The following is a 22,402-nucleotide window of genomic DNA, read 5'->3' on the forward strand; positions in this document are numbered from 1 at the left end:
CTACTTGATTTCATTCAGCCTGAAGGTGAGAACGCTCTGGGTGGCCCTGCACAGAACACCCCAAGCTTCTTTCCCTAGGCCCTGGGGCCTACTGAGGTCACCCCACTTAGAAAACCTCTGCCAAGGTTTAATCTAAACAATTAAAAAGATGCAAATTATAACTGCAGAGGAAAGTAAGGCCAAGACCCTAATTCTAGACTTTAGGAAAGCTTTGTTACCTATCTCTCTTCACCCCCCCCACCTTTTTTTTTTTTTTTTTAGAAATCCATATATACATATATATTGGATTTTTTACACATCCAATATATTCCCCCACCTTCCCATCCCTGTAGTCTATTTGGGTCCATTCCAAGCATCAAGCTTTCTCCCTCTATCACCATCACCCCAGGCAGAGATGCAGCTTTGGCCTTTCTCAGCTTCCACATTTGTAAAATGAGGATCACTAGATAAATGATATCAGCACTCCATCCATTCCAAAGCACTTAAGGAAGATTAATGATTATTGTGCAAATGAAAAAATTAATAGGGAATTAAAACAATAATAAGAATGGCAAACATTTATAAGGTCCATACTAAGTGTCAAGCATTACAAATATTTCATTGAACCCTAAAACTACTATACAGAGTTGGCACTAAGGATTGTGCAAAGAGGGTGAGATGGTAAGTTTTTTCTCTTGCAAACATTTATTGTTTCTATAATTTTAAATTTTTTTAATGTTTATTTATTTTTGAGAGAGAGAGAGACACAGAGTGTGAGAGGGAAAGTGTCAGAGAGAGAGAGACACAGAATCTGAAGCAGGCTCCAGGCTCCAAGCTATCAGCACAGTGCCCGATGTGGGGCTTGAACTCACAAACAGTGAGATCAGACCTGAGTCAAAGTCAGATGCCACACCGACTAAGCCACCCGGGGGCCCCTATTGTTTTTATAATTTTAAAACAGGACCGTGGAATTAAATACTTCCATGACAAAGAAAATCAACTAAATTGGGGCACCTGGGTGGCTCAGCCAGTTAAGTGTCGTAAGCTATATTTCAGCTCAGGTCATGATCTCATGGTTGGTGAGATCGAGCTCTGAGTCGGGCTCTGTACTGTCAGTACAGAGCCTGCTTGGGATTCTCTCTCTCCCTCTCTCTCTCTCCCTCCCTCTCTCTCTCTCTTTTGCTCAAAATAAATAAATAAACATTAAAAAATCAATTAAATTATATTCCAGTTAACTCATACACAGTCATCTGCTGGTATCTTCTTTCCCTGCAGGACAGGGCCCTTCATAGAAGAAAAGAAGTTCTGGGCTCTTATATTCAACCTATGTACCAATTTTCCCTTTTATGAACTGAAAACTCTGCTTCACAAGATTCATTATACAATGGAACATATCAATATCAATTCAATACCCAAAAGACATTTTCACACAAACTATCACAGGGGAAACCAAATCACTGCATGTTAAGTGATACAGTTAAAGGTTGACTTTGATGTCTCCTGTCTGACAGAATGGCAGAGCTTTCTTGTTAACAAATTGATTGAGATTTCATTTAGGAACCAATGTTCCTGGAAGTTATAATAATGGTTAAATAAGTACTGAGCACAAAGCACAGTATGATACTTAAAAAGGAAAACAAACAAACAAACAAACACAAAGGGCCCGATAGCCCACTGCAAACTATTCCCTACTCCTAATACATATTTACTTACCTTCAAGACAGGTTATTTCTGGGGCTCATTTCTTTAGAAAGAAGTATATTACCTCTCTTCAAAAAATTTTGATTGTTCCACATTATTTATAGAAATGAAGCTGATACTTCTGGACTGCTAATGTGCAAACATCCAAATTATAAACTGCTTGGCCTTTAAAAGATTATGCAGTTTCTAGGGAACAGTACTAGGTGTCCATTCTTTTTCACATTTCTGGTAAAATAAAATATAAAGACTTCTCTAACACCATGGATTTGAGTAAATAAAATAAACTCATATGAGTTCAGTTCCGGTAATGCAAACATGCTGGGTTACAATTTACCCTTGTATTATCTACAGTAAAAGGTCTGTTAAACAAAACTCATAGTAGGAGCCACTCCAAACTTCCTATATTCTAGTGCTTAGGAGCCAGAGGCTGGTAAGATGTCTTCTGAAGCTGCCTTTGTGCAAGAATAACCCTGTTTTTTACTTTGACGATGTATCCAGACACAAATAAAAGTAGTACAGAATTTTTAAAATATTATATGCACTTTTTACATAAAATTGAGGACACATTACTTGTCCACATCAGAGGTTATTTATTTGTTTGTTTGCTTATTTATTTCCTTACTGTGGCATTAGATGGCCCGTGGAAATATTAGAGGGAGAAGTAACATCTTCTCCTACCTTACTTTCAAGCATCTCCTGATAATAACACTAAAGGGATGCTGCCTTAAGTAAAACTGGTTCCAAAAACTTTAGCAATGACTGAAGTATACACAGAAGGTTACAGCATACAGAAAAGCAACAAATGAACAAATGTTACCTCATTTACATGGACACTGAAGATCCACCTAGAGCCACCATTTAGCCCTTCCCACGGAGGTGGAGACTAGCTACTGGCCCTTGGAAGAGCTTGGCTAGAATCCAGTATGGTGCCTCTAAGTACACACTCTTTCTCCCACTGCATTTATTTTTATATCCTGGTATGTAGTTAAGTGTCACCTACTCATACCTAGTACATACCTTGTATACACACATAGAGAGAGAGTGCTTAATAACTATTTGTTGGATAAATAAATGGATGATTCAGTGAGATTTTACTGAATTGTAAAACTAGTGCCCTCAGAACACATTGTAAATGCTACATAAGTGCCTGTTAGATAAATACTTTAGCTAATATGTGCATATATTTAGTTACCTAAATACTGGAGGGTCACAAATACCTAAGTACTAGAGGGTCACAAATCAGTGAGTACTGTAAATGTAAAAAGATGGCTCAAGGATTTAAAACAGTACTATTCGGTTATTCTCCCTAAAACCCGCATCTAGACCAACACAGCTTAGATTGTACGCACTTAGCAAATGTGAGGCACACACCTCTCAGTCTGTTTTCACTAAAGTCTGTTCACATGAACACGGAGGGAACATCTGACAAAGGGAACAAGTCCCGGTCAGTATGCCTGTGCTGCACAGTTGGAAGCATTTTATTATTTATTATCATTTATAATTATGTATTATTTATTTATTATTGTCAGTTGATTCTCCCTGTTGTTCTTGGTCATTTCTGTTGTTCATCTACAAGTTCGCCAATTCTTTCCATTATCCTCTCCGTTCTACTGTTAGCACATCCACTGAATTTCTGTGGTTTTTCTTTTTCTTCAATTCTTTCAGTTACTGTATTGGTCACTCCTAAAATTTCCCTTTGGTTCTTCATGATATCTTCTATTTTTTCACTGAAACTTTTTATTTCCTTACTGGGACTTTCCATTTTATTACTGTTTCACGTGTGTCCATCATAGCTTATGGAAGTATTTTTGTGATGGCTGCTTTAAAATCCTCCCCAGACAGGGGTGTCCAGGTGGTTCAGTTGGTTAAGCGTCAGACTTCAGTTCAGGTCATGATCTCATGGCTCATGAGTTCGAGGCCTGCATCAGGCTCTGTGTTGAAACTCAGAGCCCAGAGCCTGCTTTGGATTCTGTGGCTCCCTCTCTCTCTGCCCCCCTCCCCCACTCACACTCTGTCTGTCTCTCTCCCTCAAAAATAAACATTAAAAATAAGTTAAAATCCTCGTCAGATAATTCAGATATCTGTGTCATCTTGGTGTTGATCATCCCTCTGTCATTGAAATTCAGATCTTCCTGGGTTCTGGTATGACAAGTGATTTTCAGTTAAAATCTGGACATTTGAGGTGTTTTGTTATGAGACAAAGATCTTTTTAAATGCCACACTAATAGGGAAGGGGTATACTGCCATATCACTGCCAGAGGAAGGTGGAAGCTTAGGCTCTCCACTCCATCTCATTACTGGGGAGCAGTGTTAAAACTCATACCTCTCCTCTAGGCTTCCTCTGTCACCACACTAGCTGGCAGGCCTATTAGGTCCCAGCCTCCTGCCTGGGTGGAGGCGGAAGCCCAGGACTCCCACATGGTCTCCTCTGGCACTGGGATTGTTGGGCAGGGCTGCTGGGGTGCCTCTCACAGCTTCTCATGGGTGGAAGTCTAGGCTCCCCACTCAGCATTTGCTGGTGGGATAGGGGTGGGGGCAGCTGTTTATTCTGTGGTGTTTGGCTGGAGCAGAGAAGTTATTGTCAAAACATTTTATGTCTTGTTAGGCTGTCCCTTTCCTGGTCATCTGATGAGAGCAGGCTTTCTTGTGGGTGCTTTTTTCTGTGCCCATTGGCATTGCCCACTTGCTGCCTTCTCCCATACCCAGTCTGAGGTACGTAAGGAAAAAAGAAAACCCAAAGAACTCACTGCTGTGTCATCCTCAGTCCCAGAGTCCCTAGTAAGATTGCCTTCCTCTCTCCACCTTTCAGAGTCTTTTTATGTTTTGTGTGTGTGTGTGTGTGTGTGTGTGTGTGTGTGTGTGTGTGTGTGTTCAGGGTTTTTAGCTCTACTTAGCAGGAAAGATAAAGAAAAGCATATTTGTTCCATCTTTCCAGAAGCATTAGTCTATTTATAAAAGACTTTAACCTACAGAGCTATGAGACTTGCTTGCAGATACCCACAAGTCCACAGGACCAGCTGATTTAGTCTTGCCCTTGGGGGCAAGAGGTGGGCGCGATAGGTAGTGGCAGGAGCTGGCTTTCACTCTAATACCCTCTTTGGTGAGAGAAGCAGCCTCTTCCAGACCCACTCCCACACACATCTAAGACAGCTTCCTACATTTATTGCCTTTCCGTCTGCTGCCCTCACTCACTCCAGCAGGCCCCCATGAGCACACCTTAGCCCTGGTCAGTCACAGATCACTTATCAGGACAGGAGGAATGGAGCCAAAATGCACTCCCCGTAGCCAAAATGTCTTCCAATGTGCTCCACCAGAACTCACTTCTCCCCACCCCCATTCTTCCTTGCTCTCCTGCCATTCCTTGCTGATACTTGGCTGAGGTCCAGGTAAGCACAGCAAGCATTTTCTATTAAAAAGCCTAAGGCTAAGGTAACATGACTTTTTCTCCGTCTTTGTTCTCCTAGACCTCTCTTCTGCATCTGACAGTGCTGACCGGGCTTCCTATTAATAGCACCTTACAGATAATTAGTTCTTTCCAATTTGCATTTACCTCCCTGTGTTACTTCCTTTTACCTTCACACAGCTCTGTAAGATAGCCAGTATCATGCCCATTTTACATATGAAGAAACTGAGTCGTAAAGCAGAGCTGCCCACATTGACATGGTATTAGGTGCCAGAGCCAAGAGGAGACAAATCTGCTTTCCCAGTCAGAGCTCATTCTATACCGTGCCATCTTGGCTTTCGTGATACTCTCATAATAAGAATACTTACCATTTGATTGCCAGACTCTCTACAACCCCTAGTACCATATACATCGCTATGGAATCTGAGGCTCAGGGAGGTTCAAAAATTTACCTAATGCCACTCAGCTAGTAAGAGGCAAAGAGCTCTTGCTCTGTTCTTGGCCCTTTGTTCTTCCCATACAATGTACTCTCTTTCACAAACTGAACGTATTCTAGGGCTTCTCTTCTGACTTTCTATATCTATATCAACAATCCTGTTTTCATCTCTAAAATCCATTCTTTTATCTTCAGCACCAAGGGGAGACTTCAACTCAAGGTGCTCTGTCATCATATCAAGCCCCACATGACTAAAAATGAATCAATTACCCTCATCTCTCTAACCAGTTCCTCCTCCTATGTCTCTATATCAACATCCTCCCTGCCATAGGACATGGAACTTTAGAGTTGAATTATTCCTTTCCTCACCCCCTGTATTCTGTCAGTCCAAAGTCCTATGGAATGTTCCTGGGGAGTTGCTCATCTTTCTTCCTTTTCCTTCCCATGGCTATTTATTCAAGGCCCTGACCCTGACAGTGGATCAGGCTTCCCCACCAAGTTCATCTTCTATGCCACTGTGCAACAGTTTTATACAGTTTAACACAGCTTTATAATATCACATGCCCCATCCACAAGCTTTCAAAGGTCCCAGAATACATATACAAGGAGTCTAGAGTCCTGTGAGTAGCTTTCAAGCCCCCCAGAATCTGTCTCCCCTCACCCAGCTGGGCAGGTTCAACCAGCCTAGTCATTGGTCATCCCCAGGTCATCGCCCATTGCCCATATTTCTCCCCTCACCCCAACTGCCTTTCTGCTCACTTCTGCTTATTCCTATTCTATCTATAATTTAGGTCAAAGTCACATCCCACCTCTTTCAAAAGACCAGTAACTCTAAGACCCATAAAATCATGAAGTTTGCACAGCACTTAAAGCTCGTACCATCCATCCAAGCACCAGGCTGTACTCTGACTTGTTCACCTTTGTTTTGTGTGAGTTAGTCTTATCTCCCATCTAGACAGTAAGCTCAGAGGAATGGGGAATGGGGAGCTCACAGCTCCTAACAAAATGCTGAACGTAAGGAGGGGCTCCAATAAATCTGTGCTTCTTGAAGTTTTAATATGCAGCTGGCAGACTTGTTTCCCTGGTTTGAGGTCTATGTATCACCTCCTGTGATCTTGAAACAGACAACCTCCAGACAACATTTTGAGAAGTCCTCTCATTTTTCAGGATCAGTTGCAAAATTCATGCCAAAGATAGACATGACATTGGCTTTTATTCTTATGCTCATCAACCAGATCAACAATAACTTGAACACACATAATTTTTGGTTATCCAAGGGTTGCTATTTGAAAATGCATCAAGATTTGCTATGCCTAAAACAAAATTCTAGGTATTTTGAAAGATATGATATACAACAAATTCCTCACATGCAAGAAGCAATAATTTGGTCTATTACTGGCTTTATAATAATCTCATGCAGTAGATGAATTAGAAAATCCATTTGAGGATTGGACGTGGAAGTCAGAATGCAGAACTGTTCTAACTAAAAATGTAATTCATTAAGAAACCCAGCCAACATGGTTTTACAATGAATAATCTCACAAAAATATACAGAGGACTAAGGAGAGATTTATATGATGCTTTAGCACCACAGAATTATTTAGTGAATTCCCAAAATATTTTAGAATATGCTAAATATTTATGGAATTAGATATGGTAGCAAAAAATGAAAAAGTCCAGGAAAAAGAATAAATAAAAGAGATGGTTGCAAATATCATGCTTCATGTTTAGGTTAATAACCCCAAATGGATAAAATTGAGTAGTTCTTGTGTGTGTGTGTGTGTGTGTGTGTGTGTGTGTGTGTGTGTGTGTGTAGTTCTTAAGCAAGTATGTTATAATATGAAGTTTTTCCTTTTTAAAAAAATTTTTAATGTTTATTTATTTTTGAGAGAGAGAGAGAGACTCTAGATACAGCGTGAGTGGGGGAGGGGAGAAGAGAGAGAGGGAGACGCAGAATTTGAAGCAGGCTCCAGGCTCTGAGCTGTCAACACAGAGCCCGATGTGGGGCTCGAACCCACAAACCATGAGATCATGACCTGAGCTGAAGTCTGGCACTTAACCGACTGAGCCACCCAGGCATCCCTGGAGTTTTTCTGGACAATGGAGAACAACAGAGTTGCAAGAAGGCCACAATTTTGTGGAGAGTGCATTTTGGTAGTTAATTTGGAGTTAACCATGGTTTTTGAGATGGACTCTGTTTCTGGTTTCATTAATGTGCTGTTTGCTTTTGAGAAATATGTTCCTGTTAACAACCACAATGTAAAGTTAGGCACATTGTTTTCTTTTAGGAAGGTATAAAGTTCTTGGTATAGCTATAATACCTTCCTTTCAAAGTTTCGCCCAATAAACAACCTCACTTTTGCTTGAATATCAGTAACTGATGGGCAATCTATCTCTTTTCCAAGTAGTTCTAATTATTAGAACTTTCTCCTTCACTAAGTAAAAATCTGCTTCTCTAATTTTCCCACCATTCCAATTCTGCCCTGTGAAACCACCTGGGTCACATCTCTGCTTCATAAGAGTGTTTCCAGTATTCGAATTTAATATTCAGATCTCCTTTAATTCCTCCTTTATTATGGCTAAAAATTACTAATTTCTTCAACTGTTTCTCAAGTGGCATTTTTTCTAGAAGCCTCACAATCTGGTCACCCTTCTATCACTATTCTATAATCCATTAATGTCTCTCAAAGCATAGTATCCATTTGTTTAGTACAGGACTCCAAATCTGCCTAGAGCAGAATCTAGAGGAATTAGTACCTCATATAATGTGTACCCAAGACTTTCTATTAATATGATCTAAAATTACATAAGAGATTTTAGTAATTTCACCGTACCACTAGCTCATATTTAGTTAATTACAACCCTCAAAGTTCCCATCCCCCACCATGAACTATTTTAAGTTGCATCTCCTACGTTCTGTACATATTAAGTAGAGTTTGCAGAACCTACAATAAGGACTTTACATTTATAATTTTATAGGACACTGCTCTTCCTTCTCCTCTAAAAACCCCTAGCACTGAAGCTGAGACCACTATGACCTTTCCTAAAGATATCAGCACTGAGTTCACCGTCCTTCTCCAATCTCTGCCATGGTTCCTTGTGATTTCAGTAATCATATAGATGACTATTTCACTCCTGCCCTTGCCGTTCTTCTGGACCCCACTCCTCCAATGACCTTGTCTTCCACTCCCGCTCAGTCTCCTACTCCCCTCAATAACTGTGCCCCCTCCTTAATCTGTCTCCAACCCCACTCTGGAAGCACCACCTCTTATCCTTTCAGCTCCCTCACTCGGGAAACCCTGGCCCATCTGTTCTTCTGCCCTGCCAGCACATGCAACCCATTTATATCATCTTCTCACTGTGCGTCATCCCCCTCTTGTCTTCCTTCCTTTCTCCCCGGATTCCATAACCCATCAGTATCCTCACTGCCTTATACACAGCTCACCTCCTCCATGGACCCTCTCTTTTTCTCAAAATCAAAACCAGTTCAACCATCCACCTAATCCAAACCAATGCCCAGACAGCTGGACATGGCTGAAAAAAAAAAAAGATAACGTGTATGATAACTAGTCTCACATCAAGCTCATGACCACAAATTCCAAGTGAGCCTGAGGGCTTCTCAGAATTCCCAGCTTCCGCTAGTCCTTTCACTCTGCTATTTTACACCATTTCATACTTTCTCCCCTCCCCTCAAACTTCCAGCTCCACTCCTGCCTTCATGTGCTCTTGACCTTGCTTCCTATTTCATCGAAAATAGAAGCAGTTGGAAGAGAACCCCAACCTGTTCTCAGACCCATCCCTGTACCTGTGCCCCCCTCCTCTGTCTTTCCTCCAGTTATATCCACAAACTGTCCTAAAGTCCATCTAACATCAACCCTCCACTGTGCGTTGGATCCATTTCCCCTCACCTACTCAGTTGCAAGAAATGCACTCTCTCTCCTACTTTATCCATCTTTCCATCCCTACTGAATTATTTGTATCACTTTATTTTTTAATGTTTATTTATATATTTATATTTGAGAGAAAGAGAGTGAGAGCAAGAGCAAAGGAGGGGCAGAGAGAGAGGGAGACAGAGAATCCCAAGTAGGCTCCATGCTGCCAGCACAGAGCCCGACACAGGGCTCAAACTCATGAACTGTGGGATCATAACCTGAGCCAAAATCATGGCTCAATAGACTGAGCCACCCAGGTGTCTCACGTATTACTTTACTAATATGCTTTAAAGTCTCCCATAGTAAGAAAATAAATAAAACCTTCCCTTCTCTTGACCTCAATCCCATAGATTGACACAAAGACACATAGGTTTTGTTTTCCCACAGCTGTGTGGTCTGAGCAAGTCATGCTCATGTTTATTGATCCTGTGTTGACCTTGGAAAACTAATTCATGCCCTTGTGCCCATGTGGGTAGATGATCATAACCTCTTCTAGACAAGCTTCCAGCAATGACTTGGGAATAAGGAAAATGAGAAATGACACCAAAGGAATTGTTTCATTAAACTAAATATTAATGTGACACAGAAAGATGTACATATTCTAGGAAACCACGATACTTAGAAAAGTAGGCATTCAATGAATGTTTACTAAATTGGATTGAACCGCAATGGTTTCTCACTTTGTAGATAATAAAACTTTTTGTGATCTGTATCCTACTCAGGATACAGTATAAGGAGCAAGATAATACACAACTCGCCTGCAGAATCAGAAGTAGATGAACACTAGAATCAGAATAAGAAGTAGATGAACACTAGAAAAAAGATGGCAAGAAGGCCTATGGAAGATTTGAGGGGCAATGACCAGGATGGGTTTCCAGAACAGTGAGCTCATGAAGAGGAAGTTATGCTGGAAGCCTTGATAAAATTTATCATAATATTCTTTTTTTTAACATTTATTTATTTTTGAGAGACAGAGAGAAACAGAGCACAAGCGGGGGAGGGCAGAGTGAGGGAGACACAGAATCCAAAACAGGCTTCAGGCTCTGAGCTGTCAGCACAGAGCCCGACACAGGGCCAAACCCACGAACTGTGAGATCATGACCTGAGCCAAAGTCTGACACTTAACCCACTGAGCCACCCAGGCACCCTGCCTTGATAAAATTTATAATCAATGTATTTTTAGGGTATGTAAGTGTTTCTAAATTTTAATGTAACCTGATTTGAATTCCCTATATGAAAGGACATATACATACTTTCTAGCAGAAATATTGATTATAACCAGAGACTATGTCCAGAGAAATAAATTACATTAGAAACTCTTATTTGAACCAGAATGCTAATAAAAACTAAAAAATAAATTCTTTTATTCTTCTTACATGTTCTGTAAAATATTGTAAAAGCATGTGCAGTGTTTCTTCTCATTTCAACAGAACTGTAGCTTTCTCAAAAGATGAAAGAAAACAGAAAACTGAAATTTACACCTTCTGAAGGGGATTACTGGGAATGACTCCAAATAAAAAAATGTACACACATCTATCAAACACACCCACAGGTTAAGACAGTCAATCCAGCCTCCATGTGAATTTTAGAAGATGATCAGTAATGTATATGGTAATTTACTATATTAAACAGAACACAGGATATATAAAAACTCTGAAGTTATTTAAATCATGATAGACAATTTATAGTTTTTCCCATAGAGTATCACATTGAGCATTTGAAAAATGTAAATTTATGAGCACTGTGATCCAAGTAAAGTAAAAATCTTTCTCTCTTCTCTCCCTCTCCAATCATCTAGTAATTTAAGTCAAATTATCTATAAGTCAATATTACAGAAGGAAATCATATTTATTTATCTGGACCATTCTCCATTCTGTTCTTCATTTTGCCTTGCATGCATGAAGCGGTCAATGAGTTAATTTCCAAAGCAACCATGAGTTAACTTCTTACCACTGCATTTTGCTCAAATGTTCTATTTTAAATTCTTCCTTTAAACAAAGGGCCATTCTTCTATCCTTGTGTTATTGTATGCTCCTTTTGAATGGTTTCCAGGAATAAAATAACTGATCATGAAAAAACAAAACAGTTGCTCTTACCATCCTTTGTATAAAGTTATTAGATGATGGCACTGATTCATGATTTAACAACTCTAACATGTTGTAGCCTACACACGGTGTATTAAATGTTCCCTTGGCAACAGACATCATTTTGCATGCCCATTATCAATTTTAGACATGAAAAATTGTAGCTTTAAGAGTTACTTTTTTTAAGAACATGTCCAATCCACAAAAGGGACGGAAGCAATGAGAATACTAGAAACTACAGTGCAGTTTTAGTGATGTTTAAACACATTCATTGCAGGACATTACTAAGAAATATTTTTGGAAATGTTTCTTTAGGAACTTTAATTACCATCAATGTATAAAAATAAATAACAGAATTTCTGTCCAGATGGCATGATTAGTGGTGTTTTTCAGAAAAAAAAAAAGCTTTTAAAATATCAGTATCTGTCTTACACTTTATAATTCTATCTGTAAAAGAAACAAAATCTGTTTACAGTGCCTCATGCTCAGTCTAAGTTACTTCTTAGTTTGAGTCCCAAAGAGCACCATTCTTTCAAAAAAGTAAATCAGTGTAATAGGCTTCTTCTAGATTTTGTCTCTGATAAAGTTAAAGATGTACTTACTGACTTTGCTTATAGGTTAAAACTGTCATAATAACAGACAAGGAAGCTGGCCCAGATTTTGTTTGGATTTTTCAAGACCTAGTTGTTTATTTAGATATCATTTCTAGCATCTAGGTCTCTTACAGTAGTCTCTCCAGTATAGGAAATATGAAACATAAAGATTTAAAACATTAAACAATCAACAACTATATGAGACAGTCCTTCAAGCAGTGATAATAAACTAAAAATTTTCTATGTAAATACGCAAAGTATGTACTCCTTTTCCCTCCCTTCATTCTCCTCCCATCCAAACTTAGAATCATCATGTTCTATTTTATTAGTGTATTTATGGTCTAGGATAGGAAACCCCCAACACATTCAACAAAGCAAAATATTTCTCTAAATTTCTATAATAATAATGTTAAAAATTACAATTGCCTGCTTTGTGACAGGAGTTCTCCTAAGCATATATATAGCAACTCATTCTAGTGTATAGTAAGTTACTGAACACGGGGCACTTAGCTTCCTTTCCCCGGTTTCCCTAACCTTGGTGACACTAATGGGAGGTGGGCAATATTTAAAAAGAAATAATTAACTTTGATGACAGTGGATAAAGGTTCTGAACTATGAGTTACAAAGAATGATAATGGTAAACCAACAAAAAAAAAAGGTGCCTCCCTTTGTCTATTATCTTTTTCTACCTTCCTTTGCAATTATAAAGAGTTTTGTTTTCTTTTCATTCAGATGAAGAAGTTGAGAGAGGCAAGGCAGTCTTTCCTAGTCTTAAATCTTTCCCACCCCCACAGCCTGAGTTAACAATCAATATAGGACAAATGGAGTTTTATTTTCTTCCTTTTCTTTTTTTTTTTTTTCTGATTATGGTCCCCATTTTTTCTCTTTCCATCCGAATGTTTATGTTTTAGTTAACGCATTCCCCAAACCTCCTTTCCTCAGCTCAAATCTCTATACTAACTAGATCAGAGTTAAGACTACCTAATGCACTCCACATGACCCTTAAGAGAGCTGCTGGTTTCAGAAAGGGGTTCCCCTAAATCGGCTGCCAAAAGCACGCAGGCCAATTCCACCCCCTTTCCTTCCTCCGGAAGCACCCATCACCCCAGATCCTCGAGGGCTACGTGTCCAAATCTACACAACTCCCATTCCACTACAACAAAGCTTTTTCAGAAAACAACACAACACGGCCCCTCTCGAACCTCCTGCCTGGAAACACAGGGCTGCCCAGGCCGGCAGCCCTTACTCAAATCTCGCCTCCCGCATCCTTTGGCCGGGATGCTCCAAGGCCCTGGTCCCAGCTGGGCACCCAAGCGCTCCGGTTCTCGAAAGGGGGAGTCGGGCTGAGGGGGGCCGAGCCCAGGGCAATTTCCAAATGCCCGGGCCGTCCATACTGCCTGTAAACTGTACCTCGTCCACTCACCACCACCACTCAAGCCCTCTCACACCGCAGCCAGGCCGGCCGCTCTTAGGGGTTCCAAGTTTCAATAATGCTTCCTGCAAGATGGGGGCATCTGGGCAGTTGGGAAGGAAAGGTTGTGGGCGGGGGCAGCCACAACTCCCAACCCTCTAGCAACGCTGCCCCTCCAGAAAGAGACACACACACCTTGGGGTTTCTGTTTTCTGTGGCGAGGAGGAGGAGGTGGAGGCCGGGAGAGGGGACTGGGAGGGAGTAGGGTGTGGCGATGTGTGGAGGGAAGGGGTAAGGAAGACTTAAGCCACATCCCTGCCCGGGACCGAGCCCGGTGTAGCGGCAGCCGGCCTGCCCGTCGCTTTGTTGTCAGCGTCCCCGGGAGCCCGCGCGCACGCGGAGCGCAAACACGCCCCAGAAAATCATCGCAACTGGCCGGGCGGGCCCTCCGGCCCCCAACCCCTTGGCGGAAGGAAGAAACTTGTACGCGGGCGCGCCGGCAGCCAGGATGCTGCCGTTTGCCCCTGAGGACAATTTTTAAAGCCCACATAACAATGATAACGACATAAAAAGAATTAATAGTATTTTGACTTCTTCGGAGCATTTGGAAGAAAAAAAAATCCTGTTTTCTACAGTCCGCCAATATTCAGTCGCCCGTGGCGACGAAGCAGGGCTGAGGTTGGTGCTCCAGGTAGAGAGCGCGAGCGAGGTGCAGAGCCGAGCTGCGGAGCAAGGGACCGGCTGGGGGACCCGGGTCCCCGACGCCATTTGCGGGGCAGCGGCGCCCGTCGCCCGCCTTACCTGTGGATGCAGTTTCCATGGCAACGGGCGGCGGCCGGGCGGGGCCCGAGTCCAGTTCCCGCGGCGCCGCGTCCCCGGCCCCAGCGCCCAACCCCCGGCCGGGCTCCCCCGCCTGCGGCGCCGGCTTGGCCCCTGTCGGCGTCACGGCTTCGTTCTCCCCCTCCCCCCGGTCCCCGAACCACTGGGACCCGGAGCCTGCCAGCGGCAGCAGCTCGTCTTGGGGATCGGGCGGCGCGGCCATGGCTGGCGGTGCCCCCGGCGCGGCGACGGCGGTGTGGCGGGGCCGAGGTGCGGTGCCTGGGGCGGCCGGGCGCTCCCTGCTGCTGCCCCCGCCTGGACTCGGGGCTCGGGGAGGCTGCGGTGTCAGCGCCGCCGCCGCCGCCGCTGCTGCTGCAACTCCGGCGGAGCCGCTGGCTGCCGCTCTCCCCGCTTCAGCTCCTCCTCCTCCCCCTCCTCTTCCTCCCGGCCCCGCCGCGGCCGCTGCTTGCGCTCCTCCTCCTACTCCAGCCGCCGCCGCCGCCGCCGCCTCGCTACTCCTAAGCCTGTTATTACGCAGGTGGAAATGGCCTGTCTCGTCCTGGGCTCCTTCGGCCCACGCCAGCCCCCGGCCTGCTAGTGGCAGGCCCAGATTAGGGGATGTGCCAAATCCACTCGAGTCTTCCTTGAATCCAAGGAGAAGATGAGCAGGTAGAAGCAGTCCCCAGCTGAAGCGTGACTGATTAGGCAAGCTGCCCTCCCAACTCCTAAAGTTAAGCCGGGACTGGCGTCTTGGGACCTGAGGCAAAGAAGGGAAGCTTAGAGACCTCAAGGCCACGGTTCTGAGGGTGACCAGTCTCAGCGGTGGAAGGGATGTGGGGCTGCGCGGGGAGGGGTGAAGATGGGTGTTGGCAGAGGGAGGCAACTGCAACCCCGAAGTTAAATACTGCGTTCTTAAAAACTGTTGTTTCCAGAACCGGGCTGAACACAGCGGAGTGCAGGAAAGAACTATGAGGAGAGTCCCAGAAAAAAGCTTACCAGACCTCATCCGTACCAGCAACGAAAGCAAATAGGATGTCACTAGGCAGGACAAAAAGCAGCTACGCTTCCTTTCAGAAACACTGAGCCAAAGCCATACTGATTACCAGCTGTCTGCGCAGTCTATTTCATTTGAGAATGTGGACATCTCAGGAACCTTGCTTCTTTTTATTTTCTTTTACAGCTGTCTCTGACAAGGTGGAACGATACATGAGAAAAACCAAAAGTCAGAGGAGTTGGCTTATAATGTGTCATTCCCATATTTTGACCCATCTTTTCAAACAAAACTTGTGCGCTATTGGTTCATAAATGGTCTATAAAATGATGAAGCTGGAAAAAAAATAAGGTTCAAGCCAACACACAGGGTAGAGGAATAGGCTTATCCACTGCTTTTTCTCTAAAAATGGTAGGGCTAGAACTACTTGAGGCTTTGTGGGACTGCTAAGCCACCATAGGCCTGTCAAGGGTCTCCACTTGTTGATTTTTATATTCAAAGGCTATTCAGATGCTCTTCAAAAATGCTGAAAATTAAAAGCCTGGATTCTGTCCAACTCTTTGTTCTTCTAGTACACTATTGTTCAAAAGATGTTCGGTGACAAATTAGAGAAAATGTATTCACTCAGTAGACCATAGATATGGCCTACTAGTGCCAGATGTCCCTGGGGATATGATGATCACGAAAATTTTACATTAATGTTATCTGCAAAAATTATGATGGACATGTTCATAATCTTGATTATGGTGATAGCTTCATAGGTGTATACATGTCATAACTCATCAAATTGTTTACTATAAATATGTGCAATTTAATGGATATCTATTTTACCTCAATAAAGCTATAAAAAATCACCCCCTCCAACAACAACAACCAAAAAATTCTTGGTTATCATGAATCATCGTGGTTTTTGAAATCTTTCCATGGGTAAAACAAGCCTGTTTAAGAAATCTTTAAGACAAAAAGCTATTCCGCTGCGGTCTTTCTGTGTAGCTTAATCCTGTTGTGTAATCAGGGGGCACTTGTGAGATTTTTTTCAAATCTATTGTTTAGAACCCCTTGAAGCCATCAGAGATACCAGAAGGGAATTTCCCAGTTTTATTATAACATGCCAAGAACACAGAAAGCTCTAACTCTATAACATTAAGTGGTTATCAATGGGTACTGAATATTTGAGAATTGTTCTGGTAGGGCAGTTTCATACAGAATTACACAGAATATGTTATTTTATTTCCCTGAGAAACACTCATGAAAGTCATCATTAAAAAATTGCAATAGCAACACAAGCCTCTTAGCTTCCTTGTGCCTAAATAGATAAATAATTTGGGAATATGATTCTAATTATTTTCCATATTTCATCAGATGCTGATCAGTACTCTAATTGAGAATGTGAGGAGAAAATAGCCAGTTAAGTATATTTAGATTTTACTTGCTAGAGGAAATTGAAAATTTCCATTGTGACTGAAAATTTCCATTTTCATTTCCAATTTGATGGAAATTTTATTTTAATAAATAATTCTATTTTGCCCTGCTGAAAAGAGGTTCATTCGCTGTTTCTGTTGTAGCAATTTTCACAACTATCTTTATGTTTTAGGTTCTTCCTCTGGATATACACAAATCATCGTCTATTTGGGTGAAGAAATCTTCAAGTTTGTGTTTTTGGGTTTTTTTTTTTAAGTTTATTTTTGAGCGAGCGAGCGAGAGAGAGAGAGAGAGAGAGAGAGAGAATGAGCAGGGGAGGGGCAGAGAGAGAGGGAGAGAGAGAATCCCAAGCAGGCTCCACACTGTCAGCACAGAGCCCGATGTGGGGCTCAAACTCACAAACCATGAGATCATGACCTGAGCCAAACCAAGAGTAGGACACTTAACTGACTGAGCCACCCAGGTGCCCCTCAGGCTTGTGCTTTGGTGTGAATTTACCAATGTTTATCAATGTTATATTTGCACCCTTGCAGACTGACAAAGCTTGACTACTTTGAAGATTTATGGGCATGATACAGTCGACTGTGGAATTGCAGGGCTTGCATAGTTGCTCTAAGTTATGAATTGCTCTAACATGCTTTTTATACAAAAAAAAAATAATAATAATAAGGTTGGCACTTTTAAAGAATTCTGGGCAAGAAGAGTCGAGACAAAAGAACTGTCAGGTTTTGTCTCCTGCTATTGTTTTCTGGAAAAGAAGTTTTGTTCATTATTTCAAAAGAAGGAATCTAGTGAAGAGCATTTATTTAACGCTAGCTTCTTAACTTAGACCAACTCTTATATCATGGGGAAAGGGAGCATGGAGTATGCAAAAAAAGCACTACAAGTAACAAACTTTAACCAATATGAAACCCTTTCCAGCTTCAATATTAAAGTTACATAAGAGTTCTGTGCCTCAGTTTCCTTAACTGTAACCTAGATATTTTAATAGTATCTTCTGCACTGGGTTTGGGGGGGGGGGCGCACCAAATGGGTACTACATAAGTAGTTATATTATTAAGGTATAATAGCACATGCCAAATTACTTCCAGAGAATGGCTTATAATGGTAAAAGCTCTGCCTGGGTATTTATATTTGCAAAGATGAAAGAGTCAAAGCCAAAGAATCAAAGAGTTCATTTCAAACAAATTTAAAGGCATTTAAATCAAATTAGATGAGAAATGTTCCCCGATATTGAGTGACCATTGGTCTGTTTCTACTTGTAAGTCCTATAATTCTGAAAGGCAAACCTTACATAAAAATAAATATATTTCAATGCTTCTGTTCTTATTATTTTAGAGAGAGAGAGAGAGAGATCATGAGGGAGAGGGGCAGAGGGAGAGAGAGAGAGAGAGAGAGAGAAAGAGAGAGAGAGAGAGAGAGAGAGAGAGAGAGAGAGAGAATCTTAAGGAGACGCCACACTCAGCGTGGAGCCTGATGCACGGCTTGGTCCCACAATCCTGGGATCATGACCCGAGCTGGAATCAAGAGCCAGATCCTCAGCCAACTGAGTCACCCAGGTGTCCCCTTCAAAGATTCTTTCAAGTAGTTGGGTAACACACACACACAAATACATCTCAACTTGGAATAGCCTATATCAGGAATGGCAAATACAATTCATTGACTGATTAGTAATGAGTGCTTGGGGCACTGTGCTGAGAGTCTTAGGCCATGTTCAGATTCAGTAGGAAAAAGTGCCTAGAAAGATAATATCTACATGCAGGCAAGTGAAGGAGATATGGCAACACATACCAAGTATTTTCCTTCTCTGGATTATATATGTTTATTAGCACCCAAGCCAAGGCTCTACTTTTGAAACTTTTTAGAAAAGAATGCAACTGTGAAATCACTCCCATTAATTTAGTAAGATAAAGTGTTTCACTCAAGATGAGACTAATTCTGCAGCCTCAGATTTTTCTGAAATCATTGTGTGTGGGGTTGGTTCAAAGCTTATTTTGTCTATAGCATCTAGCTCATTTTGCAACATGGGTTTTACTCTACCCCAATGAGTGGAAGCTCTTGAATTTTATATGGAAAACAGTTCTCCATTTCCTACTGCAGTGAAAGAATACTTAGATTGAAACTAATTTATAGAGACCATAGGCTGGTGCACAAGACCGCTGTGTTTTCTCCACTACAACACTCACAAATGTCTCACAATGCATTTGGAATGCACTGGCCTCCTTCTGTCCATAGGAAGTGGCTGCTGTTACTCTGCCATCCATGGGGATAAAACATAGATGCTTCTAATGTCCTCTAGTAGGGATGGAAAGAAGAGACTTGATCACTTTTCACTAAACCCAGTTTTGGTTTCCTTATAGAATTTGTGCCTTTGAACAAAACTGGAAAGTTTTTTTTCTCTTTGGGTGAAATTATGAATTAGGAGATCTGTAACATGAATTCTCCATGCTTTGGACTCACAAAACACCTTTTAAGACATTCTGAGCTTGAGGAGAAAACCAAAATATACATTATGGAAGTAAATTGAATAGTTCTTTGCAGTTTGTAAACAGATCTCATTGAGTACACACACATGCATACTTTTAATTTCCAAAATCTGATGAGAGATATGGTATCTTCACAGTAAGTTTTATACTAATGTGATGACCAATGAATTAGGAGATTTCAAATGCGCTTTTCGTAATTTGTATTTTTTTGTTTCAATAATAGCTTTATTGAGATATAACTTGCATACAATATAAAGTGTCTAATTCAACGATTTTAAGTATATCCACATAGTTCTGCAACCATTATCACAATCAACTAGAAAACATTTTCATCTCTCCAAAAAGAAACTTTGTGCCCATTAGCAGTCACCCTCCATCCCCACAATCTAAATCCAGTCCTAGGCAATCACTAATCTACTTTCTGACTCCATAACTTTGCCTAGTCTGGACACTCCATTTGAATGAAATCATACCATATGTGCCCTTTTGTGACTGGCTTATTTTCCTTAGTATAATGTTTTCAAGGTTCACTTACGTTATAGCACAGATCAGTACTTTATTCCTTTTTTTGTATGGATTCTCCTACACTGTATGTATACCCTATAATTTGTTTAACCACTCATCAGTTGATGGACATTTAGGTTGTTTCTACTGCTATAAATGTTTTTGTACAAGTTTTTTTGCGAGCATGTTTTCTTTTATCTTGCATAGGTACCTAGGATTAGAATTGCTGGGTCATATAGGGTCTCTGTGTTTCATTGTTTGAGGAATTGTCAATTTTTAATTTTGTTTTCCAAATTAACTGCACCATTTAAAAATCCTGTTGGCAATGTATAAGGGTTTCAATTTGTCCACCTCCTTCTCAGCACTTGTCATTATCTTCTTGTTTTTATTACAGCCATCCTAGTGGGTGTGAAGTAATATCACATTGTGGTTTTGATTTGCATTTCCCTGATAGCTAATGATATTCATTCAGCATCTTTTCATGTGCTTCTTGGTCATTGGTATAGCTTCAGACTGTGGAGAAATGTCCGCTCATTCCTATGCTTTTTTTTGAATTGGGTTATTTGTCTTTTATTATTTAGTTGTAAAAGTTCTTTATAATTTTGGATATAAGTCTTTTATCAGATATATGATTTGCAATTTTTTTTCTCCCAGTCTGTGAATTGTCTTTTTTACTTTCTTGATGGCATCCTTTGCAGTACAAATATGTTTACTTTTTATGAAGTCCAATTCATCTATTTTCCCTTTTGTTGCTTATGGTCTGGTGTCATATCTAAGAAACCATTGCCTAATCCTAGGTCAAAAGATTTACAGCTAAATTTTCTTCTAAGATTTTCATGGTTTTACATCTTATGTTTAGGTGTTTGGTCCACTTTGAGTTAACTTTTTTTTTTTTTTAATTTTTTTTTTTTAACGTTTATTTATTTTTGGGACAGAGAGAGACAGAGCATGAACGGGGGAGGGGCAGAGAGAGAGGGAGACACAGAATCGGAAGCAGGCTCCAGGCTCTGAGCCATCAGCCCAGAGCCTGACGCGGGGCTCGAACTCACGGACTGTGAGATCGTGACCTGAGCTGAAGTCGGATGTTTAACCGACTGAGCCACCCAGGCGCCCCTTGAGTTAACTTTTATACCATGTGGGTAATTTGTTTTTCTTATTTTGTGAATTGCCTTTTGTGTCCAGTGTTTACTTTTCCAATCAGGTATTTTTCCTTAATTATTTTTAAATGCTCTTTGTTTTGTATTTTTGTCATTTATGTTGCAGATATTCATCACATTTTATTGTGCAGGGATAATGAGAAAACTAAGGTTCTGAACAAACTTCAGAGATTTTATCAAAGTCACAAGGCTAAAGCAGCTGTTACTGAAGTCTAAGCCTTCTGACTTTATGACTTAAGCTCTCCAAATGTAAAGTCCTCACATAGTATAATCAATTTTTCAGTATGTACATAGTATGCCATTGACAAGAGTCCAGCAGAGCTCTTATGCCACTATACAGCTCAATATAGACCACAGTGGTATTCAAGATTAGTAATTACAGACTACATCCAAAGTATTCTGAGTCTGAAGCAAAATCATCAGCATGAAGACCAGGATGAGAAAGGTACTGATGGCCTGTGTGGAAGTCAGAACCCTGGACAGCTCAGCAGGAGCATTAGGCAAAACCAGTTTTCTTTTAACTTTAAACGGTAATTACTGAAACTCCAGATTCATGGTTCGGCCACAGTTATGGGGTTAGTTCCAGTTTAAAGGGCACTGGTCTTATTCATATCCTGAGGAAAGTGTCATACCATCTTCCAAGAGTCTGTAGTCTTTATGAACTGGCATGGCCTCATCTTTGAGCCTGACAAATACGTTAAGAAATCCCGGGGGCGCCTGGGTGGCTCAGTCGGTTAAGCGTCCGACTTCAGCTCAGGTCACGATCTCACGGTCTGTGAGTCCGTGAGTCCGAGCCCCACGTCGGGCTCTGGGCTGATGGCTCGGAGCCTGGAGCCTGCTTCTGATTCTCTGTCTCCCTCTCTCTCTGCCCCTCCCCTGTTCATGCTCTGTCTCTCTCTGTCTCAAAAATAAATAAACGTTAAAAAAAAAAAAAAAAAAAAGAAAGAAAGAAAGAAATCCCGGATCCCCGGGGCTTCCGTGGGGTTAGTCAGTCTGAGGAGAAATTGTTTTCTCTCCCTCCTTGCTTGAAGCTCTTTATCCTTAAAGCTGCTTTTTCATCAAAGTTAGGGACTCCCAGGAACTCCACTGTAAGTGGGGTCCTGAAACATTACTTGGCTTAAGTTTACATGAGAGTTCCAAGAAGAGTTGAGGGGAATACTGATGTAAAAGTGCCCAGAGCCAGACCATATTTAAGATTACATATATACTGTAACACAAGTTTGACCACTGGTGTCGTAGAGCAGATGGGACCACACAAAACTCTGTGTCTCCGAATCAGTAAATTCTATACCTGAAACTAATATCACATTGTAGGTTAACTAACTGGTGATGCATGAAATAATGTTATTCTTTAACATTATTATAACTTGTTATGCAGCTTAACTGTGGAGCATTTAGATAGATCTTTCTGCCAAAAGTTGCTTCTACTCTAGCCTGTAATTGGTATTGGAAATTCAACATTTTGACTTTATAAATTTGTCAGG

At 41.3% G+C, this 22,402-nt stretch overlaps 1 protein-coding gene across 1 annotated transcript in view; it reads right to left on the minus strand.

Annotated features, from left to right (window-relative positions):
* The window catches only part of RTN1 (reticulon 1), a 227,166-nt gene extending 212,406 nt beyond the window's left edge, over positions 1-14,760 (minus strand). Inside the window, exon 1 of the mRNA XM_019451653.2 lies at positions 14,341-14,760. Coding sequence (XP_019307198.2) covers positions 14,341-14,581 — 241 coding nt within the window. The 5' untranslated portion in view covers positions 14,582-14,760. The remainder of the gene's footprint in view (positions 1-14,340) is intronic.
* Positions 14,761-22,402: the final 7,642 nt, after the last annotated feature.

This window comes from Panthera pardus, unplaced genomic scaffold (genome assembly GCF_024362965.1).
Source record: "Panthera pardus isolate Hobbes unplaced genomic scaffold, ASM2436296v1 HiC_scaffold_24, whole genome shotgun sequence".
Taxonomy (NCBI): domain Eukaryota; kingdom Metazoa; phylum Chordata; class Mammalia; order Carnivora; family Felidae; genus Panthera; species Panthera pardus.